Here is an 18,511-nt window from a genome sequence, read left to right on the forward strand (position 1 = left end):
CAGAAGCTTTGTGTTGAAATCTGCTACATACATTGTCTGCTATTGCAAATAAGTTATCTGCCCCTTACAAAAGAGCACCCTCTTCAATCTCATTTCTTCCATTTTTATTTCCTTAAAGGTCACCGATGAGGTATTACATAACGGATTGGTTTGTACCAAATAAGGTATCATTGTCACAGTGGTTCTATGCGAAAAACTACTTGTTACGCTTTGCATGAAGCTGGATATGTAGGTGATAGTAGCAATGTTGCAGGAAAGGCCGTTCCAGTCTTTGGCTTCTGCTGAAGTAAATGAAACAGATGTTTCTGAGCAGAATCTCTCGATATATTTAATTACTGATAAACGGAGCTTAGTTACCTAGTCCCATGATGTCTCGTTTAACAAAAATCCATTCTAAGAAAAGCTTAATTCTTGAATTCAAGGCATTACGATTGGTAGAAAAGCGTACTGCACTCTCATGTAACCCATCCATATGCTTTCATTGTGCTGTGCCCTGTGTAATACTTTCACTCATACCGCATGCAATACGAGGCCACGTGATTGCGTCACCGCGCGTCGCGACGCAGTTGGCATGACCGCTATATATTGTTTTGATCGAGCGGCAATGGCATTGGTCCCAAAAGTTATTTTAGGAAGTTACCTCCACAAACTTCCCTTTTCGGCAACCGCCCAAAACAGGGAAATTCTCGGTGCTGTCTTCCACTGATTGCGATAGGCATGTCCCGTGTGACAGGTGCAGCCTACGCAATAGCCGCAATGATGCTTTTGAAAGCGGCCATATTATTAGCACAAAATGTTATCCCGGTGGCGGGAAAATATTGATGAGAGAATATAAATCTTCTAATGGTATAATATACTTGCTTATTCAACATCATAGTTGAAGTTAGCTGGGACAGCCTGTATTGTGAAGGTTTTCTCGTTTCTCTACTGTGCCACATCCAAGTGCGGATGCTTAAAGACCATACACTTGCTAACGGAGATTCGAGCAAGGTACCGTAGTGAGAACTGCAGAAGTTAGGACAACAACATTTAGCAATAAAAGTTTAGGAAAGGCTTGGATACTGTAGTTCTTATTAAAAATGGCGGGATTGCGGAATTCTCTGCTCCAATTATATGGAACATTTTTCAATATTGATGAGCACTGTCCGTGACACTGGGAGATTCTACAGGGTTTAAACTGCAAATGATTCAGTCATCCGTAAAAAATTATTTCGTTTAACAATATGTCACAGGAGCAATATAAAGACTATTTTAATGACTTGTTAGAACTTTTCGGTTTCCTTGGCCCAGTTTGCACATAAACACAAGCTGCAGAAGTACACACGTGTAGGACTGATCCAAACTTCCACTTGAGATTTAGGATCAGTTTGCACTGTAGTGCTTATTGCCACGAGTAAATATTTATCCTTTTCTGGGGGACTGCATTTCACCAGCTATAACTTAAAGGTATCGCAGAGCTCAAGCCATGCCAGCACGATTTAGTACTTATTCAAATCTTATTGTTATTCTATAGGTTGTGTATGTCCTCGCAGAACCTTCTTGAATAAGATTTTATACGCGAAACGAATTGTGTAGTAGTTTCTGCAAACCACGCTAAGACCAGCGATTACACTGGACCCATTGACGAGTGACGTATAAAAGCCCACGCGCTTGAGCCGCTCAGATTTTCTACGATCGACAACTGTGTTCATCGCTATCGTTGTCCTTAAAGTCTTACTTGCTTTTGTCAGCACAGGTTCGCCCAATAAAAGGTTGGTTTCGTCCTTCACAGTTTTGCTACTGTGTTGTTCACCGTCACTACTACGTGATATTTGACGGCGGTGCTTATGATTTCATGTACCGAATGCCCTCGCAAAGCCACGATCTAAGCCCGAAACCCGAAGACAGCACCAACGTCGTCCCAGGTCATGGAGCAAGCCTGAGGCTAGAAACCCTGCGCCCAGAGCACGGACTACTATCGTTGAAGAAAAGACAGTCCAGGACCAAGCGAACATCTATGATAGCGGAAACAGCATCGTCAGCTGCCGTCGTACTTCGACAGCCAAGAAAGCCACCGGCGTTCCGTAGATCATCATTTGTACTTTGAAGCCGGGCTGGAGACTAACGAAAGGACTGCGATGTCCAAAACTAGATCAGCGAGGAGAAGTTGCGCCATGACTATTTTTCTTTCGGTGGCGCTGCTCGTACAAGGTTTGACGACACGGGACCTACTTCGTGATAACTTCTTGAATACCTTCACGAAATTCCTACGCAATGAAAGGGCCCAAGTTTTCTTGGGCCCTTTTCTAAGTAAAGTAAAGTAAGTAAACCTAAGTAAAGCTAACGAGCGAGAAAATCCAGATCTTCACGAAGGCGATGACTTACCTCTGACATGTATGAAGAAAAGAAAATTGTGTTCCTGATGTGGGGTGTGAAAGAACTGCTCTTTGCCGGGTTGTTGCGCAACAAACCTAAGGCTGTCACACAGTTTATTTTGGAGGCCACAACATTAGAGAGGACGCTTTAAATGCGCACCAGGCAATACAACAGCCGTGCAGATACAACAAACTACGCCGAAGTTCAAGCGCTAAGCGCCGACTACCCTCGCGAGACGACCAGAGCGGTCACAGGGGAAGTGCTGCAGATGTTGTGGCTAAGGTCTCAGCCATAGATGCCTCGATCGCTGTCACAGTAAAGGAAGAGCTTTAGTGGTCACTGGAATTAGCAGAACTTCTAAGATCGCCAAAACCCCAGCTGGAAGCAACGAGCTGCGCTGCTGTTGCCCGCAGTTTTGTCGTCTGCCGCCACCACCATCTCGTCCACCAGTCGCCCAGGTCATTTCCCAAGGAAGACTGATGTTGACGTGCCAACGCCCACCACTCGCTGTGCTACAACTGCGAAGAAGCAGTTCAGGTCTAGCTCTTACGTCCATATCGCGAAATGGGACTACGAGGGCTCGCCCAAGCGGCGCCGCGTCCACAGCTAGGCGAACCGCCTGGTAATATCATCGTCACCAGGAGCTACCTGTCCACGCGGCGCCAACTGCGCACAGGACCAGCCCCTGGCCAGTCTGTAAGTCTACATCCGGAAGACTAAAAACCAGCAACCGATGGAGGCGCGGGTGCTGTACCTCGAAATACCGCATATACTCCATCGAAGGCGACAACGCTTCAAGTTCTATCTCAAGGGCGTAGGAACGACATGCCGCCAGCCCTAGGAAACCTCTAAACGAAGAATACGCCTACAAAAGAACACCTAATGGCAGGACATACCAGATACAGAAAAACGCGATACAGCTGTGAAGCGACGCCAGTACCCAACTTCAATGCAAGACAAAGAACCACAGACGTCGACGTGCTTCTCGATGGCCACACCGTCACTGCTATAGTAGACACATAAGCCGACTACTCCTTCACGAGTGGACCCTTCGCCGCCAAGCTGTAGAAAGTCGTCAAGACTACATGGGACCGCCCTCATAAACAGAAAGTTGGAGGACACCATATAACGCCCACTGGAATCTGCACTGCAAGAGTTACAGTCCATGGTAGGACTAACACTGCAACCCTAGTTATCCTGCAAGACTGCTAACGGGACGTAATTCTCGGCATGGACATTCTCAATCAACACGGGGCAGTCATTCGCCTAAAGTCCAAGTCGATAACGCTTTCCACGGACGAAGCGATACAGCCGGAGAGGGCTTCTTGTCAGCGTTCCTTGAGAATACTTGAAGACCAAGTGCGCATTCTGCCTCGCGCCAGCATCATCATTTCTGTAGTGGCAGAAGCAGCCGAAGCCATAGAATCCATCACCGCGAACGACCAAAACATGCTACTCAACCGCGAAATCGGCCTCACAACGGGTTTGGTGCAGTTACACGGAGGCAAAGCGCAGGTAATGATGTCAAATTTCAGCCCAGAGTTTACAAACCTGCACAAATGCATGAAAGTTGCTTACATTGAGGAGGTTTCAACTGTCGGCTATGTATTTGTCGATCCCAATCTACCGTAGCTACAGCTACGGTACCTGTTCCTAAACGAACATTAGATAATAATCTAAGTCTTCGCGAGGATAAGGAAAAACAGCTCAGGGTCTACTCCAGCAACACAAGGCCAGTTTTTCGTCGTCATCAAGAATTGGACAAGCACCACTTCCAACGCACCATATAATCCCCCAAGATTGCTCTCGGCCAATACGACAGAGCTCATAGAGAATTTCGACACTTGAACAAGAAGCCATAAAGGAGGAAGTCGATAAAATGCTGCGCGACAAATTATCCAGTCATCGAAGAGTTAGTAGGCGTCTCCTGTAGTCTCAGAGAAGATAGGGATGGAACTCTGCGATTCTGGGTCGATTATGGCCACTTGAAGAAAATCACTAAGAAGGACATAAGCCCCGCCCACGGACAGAGGATGCATTACACCGGCTCTGCAATGCTAAGTACTTTTGGACGATCGACCTCAACACCGGTTACTGTCAAATTGAAGTTGACGATGTGAATCCAGAAAAGACCGCGTTTATCACGCCAGCCAGTCTCTTCGAGTTCAAGGTCATGTCATTCGGGCTTTACACCTACAACGTTAGAGCTCGTGATAGCACAGCCTTGGCCGAACTGAAAAGGCGGATTTATTCTTATTTTTATTTTATTTTATTCACACAATACTGCAGGCTACTAATTTGGCCCTGGCAGGAGGGGCTACAAAGGATACATTCAATGTAACGAAGATCAACAACAACAAAAATCAACAGAACACGAAGACCGTAGCAATGTTCATCCATCGGAGTTTACAATATGAGACTCGAGTACCTTCATAAAGTCGGCCGATTCAAAAATCTGTCGGGGCAAGGAATTCCATTCGGACAGTTCGAGGGAAAAAAGTGTACTTGTGTGCGTTGGTGCTAGCGAAAATTGGCGATAAAGAGTACTTACGGCTGTGTCTACTTGTCCTTGCAGGTAAAGCTTTTATGCAATTGGGAAGAACTAATTTAGCTTTCCCTGCAAGACAATTGTGACGAAAGCCAAGACGACTAATTTTCCGGCGAACCTCGAGAGTCGTTACATTGTACTTCTGCATCAATAAGGATGGCGAATCGTGCTTTCTGTATCTATCAAAAATAAATCTTATTGCCTTTCTTTGGACTCTTTCCAGTTGCGTAACATCCTTTATATAATGGGGATCCCAAACTTCAGCAGCGTAATCTAGTTTTCACCGAATACATGTATTGTACTTCTAGTCTACTTCAGTGCCTTTGTAGATTTTGCCACGAGTTTTTACGATTACCGGAGGCTCTTTCAGATAGCACCAGAGATAAGATATGTCGACTCACACTGAAGCTGGAAAAATGTAGTTTTGCTTAGGAAGAACTTCTGTTCCTAGGCCGCATCATCATCAAGTCTGGAGTCCTTCCCACGCTCAGAAGGCAGCTGTCATCGCTAAGTTCCCACGGCCCCTCGACTCGAACGTAGTGCGTAGTTTCATTGGCATGTGTTGCTATTACAGGCGCTTTGTAAAGTACTTTTCAAGTATTGTGGAGCCATTAACTCATGTCACGAAATCACGCATCGAATTTCTATCGCAAACACAGAAGGACAACTCTATTGACGAAGTGAAACGGCGACTTCGAAGATGCCAAGGCGGAAATCAACACCGACGCAAGTAGGATAGGTCTCCGTGCCATGCTAGTTCAAAGGAAGGACGGAGTGTAAAACATGATAGCTTACGCTAGCCGATTGCTGTGCAGGACCCACCAGTACTTCTAATGCTTTCCGTAGTTAACTAATTGTTAAGTAAATACTGACTTCATGCTCATCCTTTCTTTGCCATTCAGTGATGAAATAATGGTTACAATACGTAACCTAGCTGGACTGTTTAGAACCATCGGTAATTTTTGCAGCGTATCGAGGTCTTAAGGGAGAGCTACCAGTGACCGTTGCTGTTACGAAAACCGAGCTTCAGCCCGCGTTCTTGAAAGCCGGTGAGGAGTTAGGCTTCAAGATCGTCGACTATAACGCCGGAGAGCAGACAGGTAAGGGCTCGTATTAATGTGGTTTGTACGAATTGTCTTGGATCATTTCTTGTGTGCAGACAAGATATCAAAATGAATAAAAGGTTAAGTATAGCAGTATCATAAAGGTGTAGATTACATAGATTAACTAGCAAATGGAGCGTTTTTCTGACGTAATCCTCTTCAGCTGTCCGGAATACGTGTAAGCTCTCATGCCTCCTGCCTAATGGATCGTTGCGGCTTCTTCATTAGCGCCATGATGCGCAAAGCGTGAAAGAAGGCCAAGTCTCACAAAAACAGGACAGTTATCGTAGGTAAAATGTTCCGATGTTTCTGAAGAAGCGCTACAACTTTTGTATTTAGAATTTTTCGGTAGAGTTACAACTTGAAAATGTAATTAAAAATATTTGTTAATTACGAAGCTTGGCGAATTGGAAAAATCTTATGACGTGCTCCATATGACCCAGAGCAACACTGCGCCTATTCAAGACGCGTAGCGTCTACGTTTGCTTTTTATGACTTGGTCTTAGCTGAAACATCCGGTAGGCTTTTTGTTCACTCCTATGGTCATTTCAAAAGTAGATGGGAGATATCATTGTCTATTTTATAGATAAAATGATTTGCACTGACTAGACCTAATGATATGATGACAGTAGCAATACGTAATATATAGCCATGCGAGCACCGGAAAAAAGAAAGGCGCGGCGAGCAACCTCTGAAAAGTTAAGGAAACCTTCATGGAAATGCTCCTATATATTATGCCGCAGGTTTCTCACCCATGCAGTCTACTGTGTTGGACGGTCGTCGCTGGAGCTCAGCCAAGAGCTTCATCAGGCCAGTGTTTAAGGAGAGAGCCAAAAACCTTCATATCTCTCTCCTGAGCACAGCTACCAAGGTGAAAGTAAATTGGTCGCGTTAAAGTATGCCGAAGAGCAGCGCGAAAGGGACTGTCTTAGCCGAATTTCTTTTTTTGCAGAAAGATTTGGCCACTAATAATCTAACAGCGCTAGTAAGGGAAAACGCTTTCGCGCTTATTTTCCATTGTGGTGCTGCTGTTTCTCAGTATCTACTTCTCTCTTCAAGCCATGTTTGCCCCGTAATCGTAACTGAACTACGCCCATTTCCCCCATTCATTCCTGAATTTTGTAGAGAAATGCATTGGCGTTCCGGTTACTTTTGTGATTGAATGAATAAAACGATGTTTTGTTGAGAAAGTGACTGGAACGATAATGGATTTCTCCGCAATGTTCCGGTATTCATGTCTAGAAACTGGAGTCATCCTGAGAATTCGTTCGAAATGAATTGACATTGTGACCTCCATGGCTAGAATTAGTAAATTGCCACTTCGGGCATTATTGTAAGTAGTAAAAACCTAATTATTAAATTTCTAACAATAAGTCGAATATGCATTTCAGCTCTTTGTGCACGTAATGTCCGCCTTTTCGAGTAGAGCAGCTCATGAACTCGAGTTGTGCTATCGACCACAGGCAACCTTTAGAAAATTTTCAGTGTTCGTTGAAATACCCGGTATGTAATGCACAGAGTCTACTCGATCACAGTTGGTAAGTTCGCCCAGCTGTACAAGTCTGCAGTGGCACTTCAAGACAATCTGAACATTTATTCGAGCTACTTGATCTGTTATATTTGGAATTTCAATAGTGAAATCGAGGTTCTTAGTATTTTCAAGATTGCTTTCATTTATTTGGTAGTGCAAGGTGTTCTTAGGGTGAAACTAGAGGCAGCACAAAGCGATCGCTTCTCGCTGTCAGGACTCTTCATCCCTCCAGCATTGTGACAGCGACTGCTCGAGTTCATGGAGTGAGATGTATTAAGATATTGGCCTGTACGTCCGTGACGCCATGCATATAGTAGGCGTATCTACCAGCGTGTGAGCGGCGGGGGGGGGGGGGCATACGCCTCCCCCTCACAGACAGACACACACACACTTCTGAAAGCGGTCACGGTCGAGTGCGCATTGACAAATCCAACAAAACAGCAGCTGGTGCCAAGGTTTCTAGCAGAATTGTGTCCACATACTTTAAGTACGTATCCCCTTCTTGGGCAGCTAGGATTGTCTTTCGAGTGAAGTCGCCACGTACTCTAGCAGATGATGCTCGGCCGGCCGCAATGAGCATTTGAGTCTTACCGCACTTTCCGGTTCGAGATGCCTGCGGGGCGTGCCTTGCAAGCCTGGATTGCCGAGAAAGCTGTCGCTGGGCAGTCCAATAAAAGTTTAATCTACCACCCCTTGCAGCATCCCGTGTTTGTTGGGACCATCTAGCCTAAGCAACTTTGAACGCACAAAATCAGACTTGCTTCTTGTAGTTTACTGGTATTTAATTAGTGCTGCCATTTAGCGATCTTGTCACGCGTATTAGTGGCTCTTTTGTCTGTTTACTGCAAAGTTTTCTTTGTCGAAATGAGCTGCTTTTTTATTATTGACTTGAATGAATATTTGACAATATTTTTACAACTTAGAACTTAGAACAGTTACTTCAAAGTGGCCTTCCACAACGTACGGTAACATTGAACGGCTGCACGTTAATGACCAAAACTCGCTACACACTGATAGGCTCCGTGACCATGACGAACCAATGGTTGCTTTCACAAGTGGTGGCCTTCGCATTCTGATATCACTTCACAGCACAGCGGCCCTGACTGCTTTTACATTGTTCTCACCAAAATAAACTTTCTTTATAGTTTATAAGATTTTTCTGAATGAATTTAAACGCTGTGGCCACAGCGGTATCGTTAAATACATTCAATAGGTAGACGTCCGCCAACGTGTCACAGAGCTCATTTACCAATACTAAGTGGAATAAATTTGTGGTAAAGGATTTAAAATACAGCAAGTGAAGAAAGCATATCGACTGTGGGAAAAAGGCGTAAATATTGGAAAGGCTGAGCTCGTTCACGCTCGACTGAACAAATCGCTTTCACTTCCCACGTCATTCGGAACAATCAGTACTCCAAGGCAGCATCAAGGGTGAAAATGTAGTATTTGACTAGCACAAAGCTAGGGTAATTGCCATCGTCGTGTTAATAACATGCGGCCAAGAGCGTAGCGTGGAACCTAGTTCTACCACGAACGTTGAGAAGCACAAATAATTTAGAGGTAATATGCATACAAAGTGCACTTTCATGCTACTTAAACTACGTTGCTTGTGCTGATTTGAATCTTGCTACGTTTGTAACCTTCCAACTGAAGGCAGTAATAGTAAACAACTTTATTCAGCTCCACACGAACGAAGCAGGGGGCGTAATAGGTAGGTCCCTACCCAGGCGTTGGCTAGTCCTAAGTCGGAACACGTAGACCACGCCTCTCCGATTATTCATGGGCTCTGTGGACAGCCAGGAGCTGGACGTCTTCCCTGGGTTCTGCGATGGACTTCGCCCAGTCTTCTTCGTTAAAAACTTGCAACACAGGGCACTTCCAGAGCTTGTGATCTTATGAAAAAAAATTCCCTGCCACCATCTAGGCAGAGTGAATCGATGTCAGCGTGGAGCATGTTCAGAAAGCCCCTAGAGGGGTAGGACTCCGTCTGAAGCATGCGGAAGGTAATGAAAAATGTATAGCTGGCATAATCATTTATGAAAATATTAGACGTAGGTGATCGAAAGTGCACTTTTTCTAATATGTATCAAATATGAATAATAAGAATTGAATGTCCAATATAACATCGAATACACCAACGCACATGCACATATGTAAAGCAAGAATATTCATTTCGGTATATTTAGGAACACGCTTGTAGCAAACAGACAGTCACCGATCACGCGCAATTAGGATTGATTTACATACTAGATCATTGCAACCGTCATCAAAAGAACAGCACGAATAGCCGCTTGACACCTTTAGAGCCTGGTTGCACAGAAGCTTTGCGAGGAAAACAGGCAGCTGGATAACCAACTTTCCGGAAACGCAAAATAGATAGTTGTTAAAGAGTACTTGAAGGTATGGAAAAAGAAAAGAAAAGGCTAAGGAGGTACTTATGTGCCCTAGAATCAATAAAGGGTCCGATACAAGGAAAACATTACTGGTTGCAACCTAAAATATAAATCTGCTGCATGACTGTACTTCAAGGAAGAATAATTGCCAGGTCACATGAAAAAAAAATTCGCTGGTAGTCATATATTGGACGAAAAGAAAGGCAACCAAGGGGCAAGCGGTTTTGTAAGGCTGTCGTTTTTTGTAAGAACGCCAGCATATATTTGTTAGTCAAAACCATATAAAACCCGCAGATAATGAAGAAAAGGAAAGCCTATCGGAAATTATTAGTAGTTTTTTATTGGAAGTATAAAGATGAGAAGCTAATTGAAAAGGCAGGAGAAATAAACTTACTGACTGTGACAGCCGAACCCACGACCTCCGCATTACGCGCGCGTTGCCCTACCAATTGGGCTACTGCAACGGCAGTTGCCATATCCACGCATTCTTGGGCATTTATGTTTGTGTGCAAGATGTAGCTGAAGGAATATAAACCAGAGCCACACTTCCACCGCAAAACCGAAAACAAAGCTTGTATTACCGTTTTTGTTTCCGCGTTACTCTCGAAAATATGTCGTCGTTTTGCTTCTGATAATTACAGCTTTGATTGTTGCAAAATATTTTCTTCGCTTTAATATTAAAAGATACGGAATAGTTCCGAGCATTCTTAATATATCACACACCGATTATTCGTATTCTAAACATCGAATATTCGTCAACCCTATACTAAATATATTATTCAAGCCAAAGTCCTCTATAACTTGCTGGTAAGTTTACTGTTATTCAACTGCACGGATAGTGTAAGAACATGAGATGTCAAAAAAAGATTTATTTTATGTTAGTTTACATTAAAGTGTTTTAAAACACCTAGGCTCTGAAGATCCATATCATAGTTACAGCGATAATTTTAGTGATATTCTTGTCTTACGTCAGTAACACGGTTCAGAAAATATTGGCAACACTAGATTTTTGAGGTTCATAATGAGCGATATCTGTCGCTGACAAAGATAACTTTGGCTGAGGCATTTTAAGCCGTTTTTATTTCTAAAGGAAATCGGGTAATCCGCAAGTGAGTCGATCATCACATGACATGCCACTTAGGCCTGCTCTGAGTGTGCGCTGCCCAGTCAGAACGTCAACGTGCCTATACCATACAGTGAATATTTTACCAAAAATACCGTGTCAATGTTTACCGGCCTGCGGTCGCCAGAGTGACGCCAGGTGGCACTTACTGCTAAGATCCCTCACGAATTCACAAGCTGTTTCTCATTCTCCCTCTCTACACACACACACACACACACACACACACACACACACACACACACACACACACACACACACACACACACATATATATATATATATATATATATATATATATATATATAGGACAGTAAATGGGGTATAATAGGGCTCAAAGAAATTAGGAGGCCAAAAGAAGCATATACAGTGCTAAAAAGCGGGCACGTTCTGTGCTACCGGGGCTTAGCGGAGGAACGAGAACTAGGAGTTGGATTCCTGATTAGTACAAATATGGCTGGTAACATACAGGAATTCTGTAGCACTAACAAGAGGGTGGCAGGTTTTGTTGTGAAACTTCCTAAGAGGTACAAAATGTAGGCTGTGCAGGTCTACGCCCCGACATCCAGTCATGACGACCATAAAGTCAAAAGCTTCCATGAAGAGGTGAAATCGGCGATGAGTAGAGTGAAAACAAAATACATTATACTGATGGGCGACTTCAATGCCAAGGTAGGCAAGAAGCATGCTGGAGACAAGGCAGTGGGAGCATATGGCATAGGCACTAGGAATAGCAGGGGAGAGTTATTAGTAGAGTTTGCGGAACGGAATAGTATGCGGATAATGAATACCTTCTTCCGCAAACGGGATAGCCGAAAGTGGACGTGGAGGAGCCAGAATGGCGAGACTAGAAATGAAATAGACTTCATACTCTGCGCAACCCGTGGCATCATACAAGATGTGGACGTGCTCAGCAAGGTGCGCTCCAGTGACCATAGGATGGTAAGAACTTGAATTAGCCTAGACCTGAGGAGGGAACGGAAGAAACTGGCACATAAGAAGCCGATCAATGAGTTAGCTTTAAGAGGCAAAATATAGGAATTCCAGTTTAAGCTACAGAACAGGTATTCGGCTTTAACTCAGGAAGAGGACCTTAGTGTTGAAGCAATGAACGACAATCTTGTGGTCATAAATAGAGAGGGTGCAATAGAAGTCGGTGGTAACTCCGTTAGACAAGATACCAGTAAGCTATCGCAGGAGACAAAAGATCTGATCAAGAAACGCCAATGTATGAAAGCCGCTAACCCTACAGCTAGAATAGAACTGGCAGAACTTTCGAAGTAAATCAACAAGCCTAAGACAGTGGACATAGAAGTATAATATGGATAGAATTGAACATCCTCTCAAGAACGGAGGAAGCCTAAAAGCAGCGAAGAAGAAACTAGGAATTGGCAAGAATCAGATGTATGCGTTAAAAGACAAAGCTTGCAATATCAATACTAATATGGATAGGATAGCTCAAGTGGCTGAGGAGTTCTATAGAGACTTGTACAGAACCAGTGGCACCGACGACGATAATGGAAGAGAGAATAGTCTAGAGGAATTCGAAATCCCACAGGTAACGCCGGAAGAAGTAAGGAAAGCCTTGGGAGCTATGCAAAGGGGGAAGGCAACTGGGGAGGATCAGGTAACAGCAGACTTGTTGAAGGATGGTGGGCAGATTGTTCTAGAGAAACTGGCCACCCTGCATACGCAATGACTCATGACCTCGAGCGTACCGGTATCTTGGAAGAGCGCTAACATAATGCTAATCCATAAGAAAAGGGACGCCAAAGACTTGAAAAATTATAGACCGATCAGCTTACTGTCAGTTACCTACAAACCATTTACTAAGGTAATCGCAAATAGAATCAGGAACACCTTAGACTTCTGTCAAGCAAAAGACCAGGCAGGATTCCGTAAAGACAACTCAACGATAGACCATATTCACACTATCAATCAGGTGATACAGAAATGTGCGGAATATCACTAACCTCGATATATAGCTTTCATTGAATGCGAGAAAGCGTTTGGTTCTGTCGAAACCTCAGCAGTCATGAAGGCCTTACGGAATCATGGTGTAGATGAGCCGTGTATAAAAATGCTGAAATATAGCTGCAGCTGCTCCACAGTCACTGTATTTTTCCATAAAGAAAGCAACGAAATCTCAATAAAGAAAGGCGTTAGGCAGGGAGATACGATCTCTCCAATGCTATTCACAGCGTGTTTACAGGAGGTATTCAGAAACCTGGATTGGGAAGAATTGGGGATAAAAGTTAATGGAGAATACCTTAGTAACTTGCGATTCGCTGATGATATTGCCTTGCTTAGTAACTCAGGGGACCAAATGCAATGCATGCTCACTGACCTGGATAGGCAAAGCAGAAGAGTGGGTCTAAAAATTAATCTGCAGAAAACTGAAGTAATGTCTAAGAGTCTCGGAAGAGAACAGCAATTTACAATAAGTAGCGAGGCACTGGAAGTGGTAAGGGAATACATCTACTTAGGGCAGGTAGTGGTGGCGGATGCGGATTTTGAGACGGAAATAATCAAAATAATAAGAATGGGCTGGGGTGCGTATGGCAGGCATTCGCAGATCATGAACAGCAGGTTGACATTATCCCTCAAGAGAAACGTGTATAATAGTTGTGTCTTACCCTTACTCAACTACGGGGCAGAAACCTGGAGGCTTATGAAAAGGGTTCTACTTAAATTGAGGACGACGCAACGAGTTATGGAAAGAAGAATGATGGGTGTAAACTTGAGGGACAAGAAAAGAGCAGATTGGGTGAGGGAAGAAACGCGAATGAATGACATCTTGGTTGAAATAAAAAAAATGAAATGGACATGGGCAGGACATGTAATGAGGAGGGAAGATAACCGATGGTTATTAAGGGTTACGGATTGGATTCCAAGGGAGGAGAAGCGTAGCAGGGGGCTGCAGAAAGTTAGGTGGGCGGATAAGATTAAGAAGTTTTAGGGAAGACATGGCCACAATTAGTACATGACCGAGGTTGTTGGAGAAGTATGGGAGAGGCCTTTGCACTGCAGTGGGCGTAACCAGGCTGGTGATCATGAGGATATATATATATATATATATTTATATATATATATATATATATATATATAAAGTAAAAAGCCAAGCAACAAGGACACCAAGGACTACATGGCTGCAAATACTTCCACTCACCGATTATATTCAAGAAAGAAATAATCCTGTAGATAGTGAGTGAACAAACAGCTTGCCGTATGTGGGGAAGAGATCTCACGTCTTGGCATTACGCATGAAATGCTCTGCCAATTGAGCTACCACCGCGCCGTTTTCCTATACACTTTCTGGGGTATTGATGTGTTACTACAGAAATAACCTTGGAAAGTTGCGGCGGGGTAGCTTATTTGGTAGAGCGTGGAGAAGTTCCCCACCTGCGGCAAGGTCTTTTCAATCCACTTTCAAATCAATCAATTTATCTTTTCTCTAATTGAATTAGTGAATATAAGTAATTAATCTTGTGTTGTTCTTGCTGTCTTTGTCTGCTGGCTTCTGATGATGTGATTTAACAAATCGGTCCCTTCGGTTAACCACCCTTGTTCACGTTCATAACATTACGAAGGACTGGCAGCCTGCAACGCTGATGCCTTCAGGTAGCATCTGTAGGTTTATTGACCAGTTTCCTTCGCCAAAAAATCACTTTCTTGTAGCGCCTGCGGCAGCATGGATGTTCCACATTCGCCGCCAAGGTTTGCGAGGGGTGGCGCTGGCTAGCACTCCCAGGGGTTGTTCCATTAGTAATACATAAATACCAATGAAAGTCGAAGGGGAAGTGGCGCCAGGGTAGCTCAACAGATAGAGCATCATACGCATAATGTGAAGATGGGGCAACTTTTCATTTAATACAGTTAGTAAGTACAATTTGCCTTTTGTTGTCCCTGGTGACTTTGTTTGGTGGCTCTTTATGATAAGATTAAAAAAGCGGGTGTCCCGGACAACCTCCTTTCTTCTTCTTGTGCATATATACAGATATATATAAACAAGAAGAAAGGGGGTTAACCGAGGAGCCCGATTTTTATTGGGCGTATCATATGAAGCCAACTAACATTGACACCAAGGACAACAATGGGCAGTATATATATATATATATATATATATATATATATATATATATATATATATATATATATATATATATATATATATATATATATATATATATATATATATACGTGTGTGTGTGTGTGTGTGTAGAGAGAGAGAGATACAAAGATACAGAGAGAGATGGCCTCCGTACGCTCCCCCCACTCGAAAAATATTTCGTACTCCAGTCGGTTTGCTTAGCTCATTCACGGATTAATGGCACAATATTTTGTTCAGTGGACCTGCGTCACTTAAAAGAAGCCTAAGATATTCTTCTTTTCTATTTTTGCAGAATTTTGAGTACTTATTTAGTGCGTTTTGAATGCTGTTGACACCAAACTACACAGTTGTAATTGCGTGCCTCTTAGACAAATATTTGCTCTGGAAACATGTTAGCTGCAAAGCAAGTGTATTCACAAAAGAAAACTCAGAAGGAGTTATATGCTTTTCCCGTCAGAAAATGAAAGCTATAGTCGGGCGTGAATAGATACAGTATTTTTTTCTCACTTACCCGAGTGTGTCAGACATGAACCATTTTCCGTAAGTTCCATTGAAGCGCAGCCTGTAGGATGCGCATCGCCAAACTCGTGTGACATGCATAACTCCAGGAATCACTCTTCAAGTAAGATTTATATTTAGTGATTTCGGTTGTGCAAAAGAACACGACGAAATACATTTCGCTGTTTAAAGAGGTAATTAACGATTTAGTGCATTAATTACAACGCACGAAATAAATTTTGATGGCGACGGCCACTTGATCTTATAGAGAGCACAAGAAACACGTCCAAAAAAAAAAAGAAAACTGAAAATTACTGCTGGAGCTGAGCATTTGTTTAAACTTCAGCAGTCGGTTAACTTTTATTTCCTAGCCACTTATTTGGCAAGCTTGCAATTTCAATGCCATTATACTCACAGATTCACGCTTCTTTAAAAGGTACACTTCCTGTTACCTTATAGGTTGTGTTTGACAACAAACGTGCCGTCGCCGTGACATTCGTGAAGGATGGTAAAGAGAAGACAGTGCGGGCCAGGCGAGAAGTGGTTCTTTCCGCAGGTACAATCGGCAGCACACAACTTCTTCTTCTGTCGGGAGTTGGTCCCCGATCAGACCTCGACAGACTGGGTGTAAGTATTTACCTACAGGAAATTGTGTTCTTCAGTTACGGAAGCATTTATCTGGTTTTTCTGAACGCTCCGTTTCGGAATGGAGAACCCTGACATGGCAGTCACGCGACCATTTTTATCCCTACATTTACTTGGGGATTGCAATTTCTAAATTTAAAATATATGCCTTGTTTGCATTTTACTTAACCAAATTGGCTGTATCAGTTTGCACTATATGCAGTCAAGTTATTCCTTTGGACAACTCAGGGGACATTTGGCATTGTATGCAATTCGGGCTTTAGTCTTGAAGGTTTGCGCACCTGCTACGGTTACAAGAAGATACGCATATACACAGAATATATATATATATATATATATATATATATATTAGCTCGCGTTTGTTCCCTCACCCAATCTGCTCTTTTCTTATCCCTTAACGTTACACCCATCATTCTTCTTTCCATAGCTCGTTGCGTCGTCCTCAATTTCTCTATCACCTGATTGATAGTGTGAATATGGTCTATTGTTGAGCAGCCTTTACGGAATCCTGCCTGGTCCTCTGCTTGACAGAAATCTAATGTGTTCCTGATTCTAGTGATTGGTCTATAATTTTACTAAGCTGATTGGTCTATATTTTTTCAAGTCTTTGGCGTCCCCTTTCTAATGGAATAGGATTATGTTAGCGTTTTTACCAGATTTCGGTAAGGTCGAGGTCATGAGGCATTCCGTATACAGGGTGGCTAGTTTCTCTAGAACAATCTGCCCACCATCCTTCAACAAATCTGCTGTTAGCTGATCCTTTCCAGCTGCCTGCCCCCTTTGCATAGCTCCCAAGGCTTTCTTTACTTCTTCCGGCGTTACCTGCGCGATATCGAATTCCTCTAGACTATTCTCTCTTCCATTATCGTCGTTGGTGCCACTGGTACTGTATAAATATCTATAGAACTCCTCAGCCCTTTGAACTATCTTATCCATATTGGTATTCATATTGCCAGCTTAGTCCTTTAACGCATACATTTGATTCTTGCCAATTCCTAGTTTCTTCTTCACTGCTTTTAGGCTTCCTCCGTTCTTGAGAGGAAGTTCAATTCTATCCATATTATACATCTGTGTCCACTGTCTTAGGCTTATTGATTAACTTCAAAAGTTAAATTAACTGCCAGTTCTATTCTAGCTGTAGGGTTAGCGGCTTTCATACATTGACGTTTCTTGATCAGATCTTTCGTATCCTGCGTTAGCTTACTGGTATCTTGTCTAATGGAGTTAGCACCGACTTCTATTGCACACTCTCTAATGATGCCCACAAGATTGTCGTTGATTGCTTCAACACTAAGGTCCTCTTCCCGAGTTAATGCCGAATACCTGTTCTGTAGCTTAAACTGGAATTCCTATATTTTGCCTCTTACCGCTAACTCATTGATCGGCTTCTTATGTACCAGTTTCTTCCGTTCCCTCCTCAGGTCTAGGCTAATTCAAGTTCTTACCATCCTGTGGTCACTGCAGCGCACCTTGCTGAGCACGTCCACATCTTCTATGATGCCAGGCTTAGCGCAGAGTATGAAGTCTCTTTCATTTCTAGTCTTGCCGTTAGGGCTCCTCCACGTCTACTTTCGGCTATCCCGCTTGCGGAAAAAGGTATTCATTATCCGCATATTATTCTGTTCCGCAAACTCTACTAATAACTCTGCAATATCTATTCCTAGTGCCTATGCCATATTCCCCCACTGCCTTGTCTCCAGCGTGCTTCTTGCCTACCTTGGCGTTGAAGTCCCCCATCAGGATAGTGTATTTAGGGTTAGGGAGCAAACGCGAGGTAATGACATCTTTGTTGAAATTAAGAAAAAGAAATAGGCATGGGGCAGGACCTGTAATGAAGAGGGAAGATAACTGATGGTCATTAAGCGTTACGGACTCGATTCCAAGGGAAGGTAAGCGTAGCAGGGGGCGGCAGAAAGTTAGGTGGGCGGATGAGATTCAGTTTGCAGGGACGACATGGCCACAGTTAGTACATGACCGGGGTTGTTGGAGAAGTATGGGAGAGGCCTTTGCCGTGCAGTAGGCGTAACCACGCTGTTGATGCTATATATATATATATATATATATATATATATATATATATATATAAGAGAAGGCAACATGCTTGTGTGCCAAATCTACTTGAGTAATTTATCATTTCATATGTTCCTTCACAATTGCTGCCCCACTTTATTGGACATGGAAACTGATTCGTATGATTTTCGGAAGTT

The 18,511-nt window shown here is 43.2% G+C and overlaps 1 protein-coding gene across 1 annotated transcript in view; it reads left to right on the top strand.

Moving 5' to 3' along the window:
* LOC142588615 (glucose dehydrogenase [FAD, quinone]-like) overlaps positions 1-18,511 on the top strand; it is a 76,235-nt gene that overhangs the window by 17,251 nt on the left and 40,473 nt on the right. Inside the window, exons 4-6 of the mRNA XM_075700450.1 lie at positions 5,872-6,003; positions 6,750-6,883; positions 16,119-16,286. Of these exons, the coding sequence (XP_075556565.1) occupies positions 5,872-6,003; positions 6,750-6,883; positions 16,119-16,286 (434 nt within the window). The remainder of the gene's footprint in view (positions 1-5,871; positions 6,004-6,749; positions 6,884-16,118; positions 16,287-18,511) is intronic.

Source organism: Dermacentor variabilis, chromosome 7 (assembly GCF_050947875.1).
Source record: "Dermacentor variabilis isolate Ectoservices chromosome 7, ASM5094787v1, whole genome shotgun sequence".
NCBI classification, from domain to species: Eukaryota; Metazoa; Arthropoda; class Arachnida; order Ixodida; family Ixodidae; genus Dermacentor; species Dermacentor variabilis.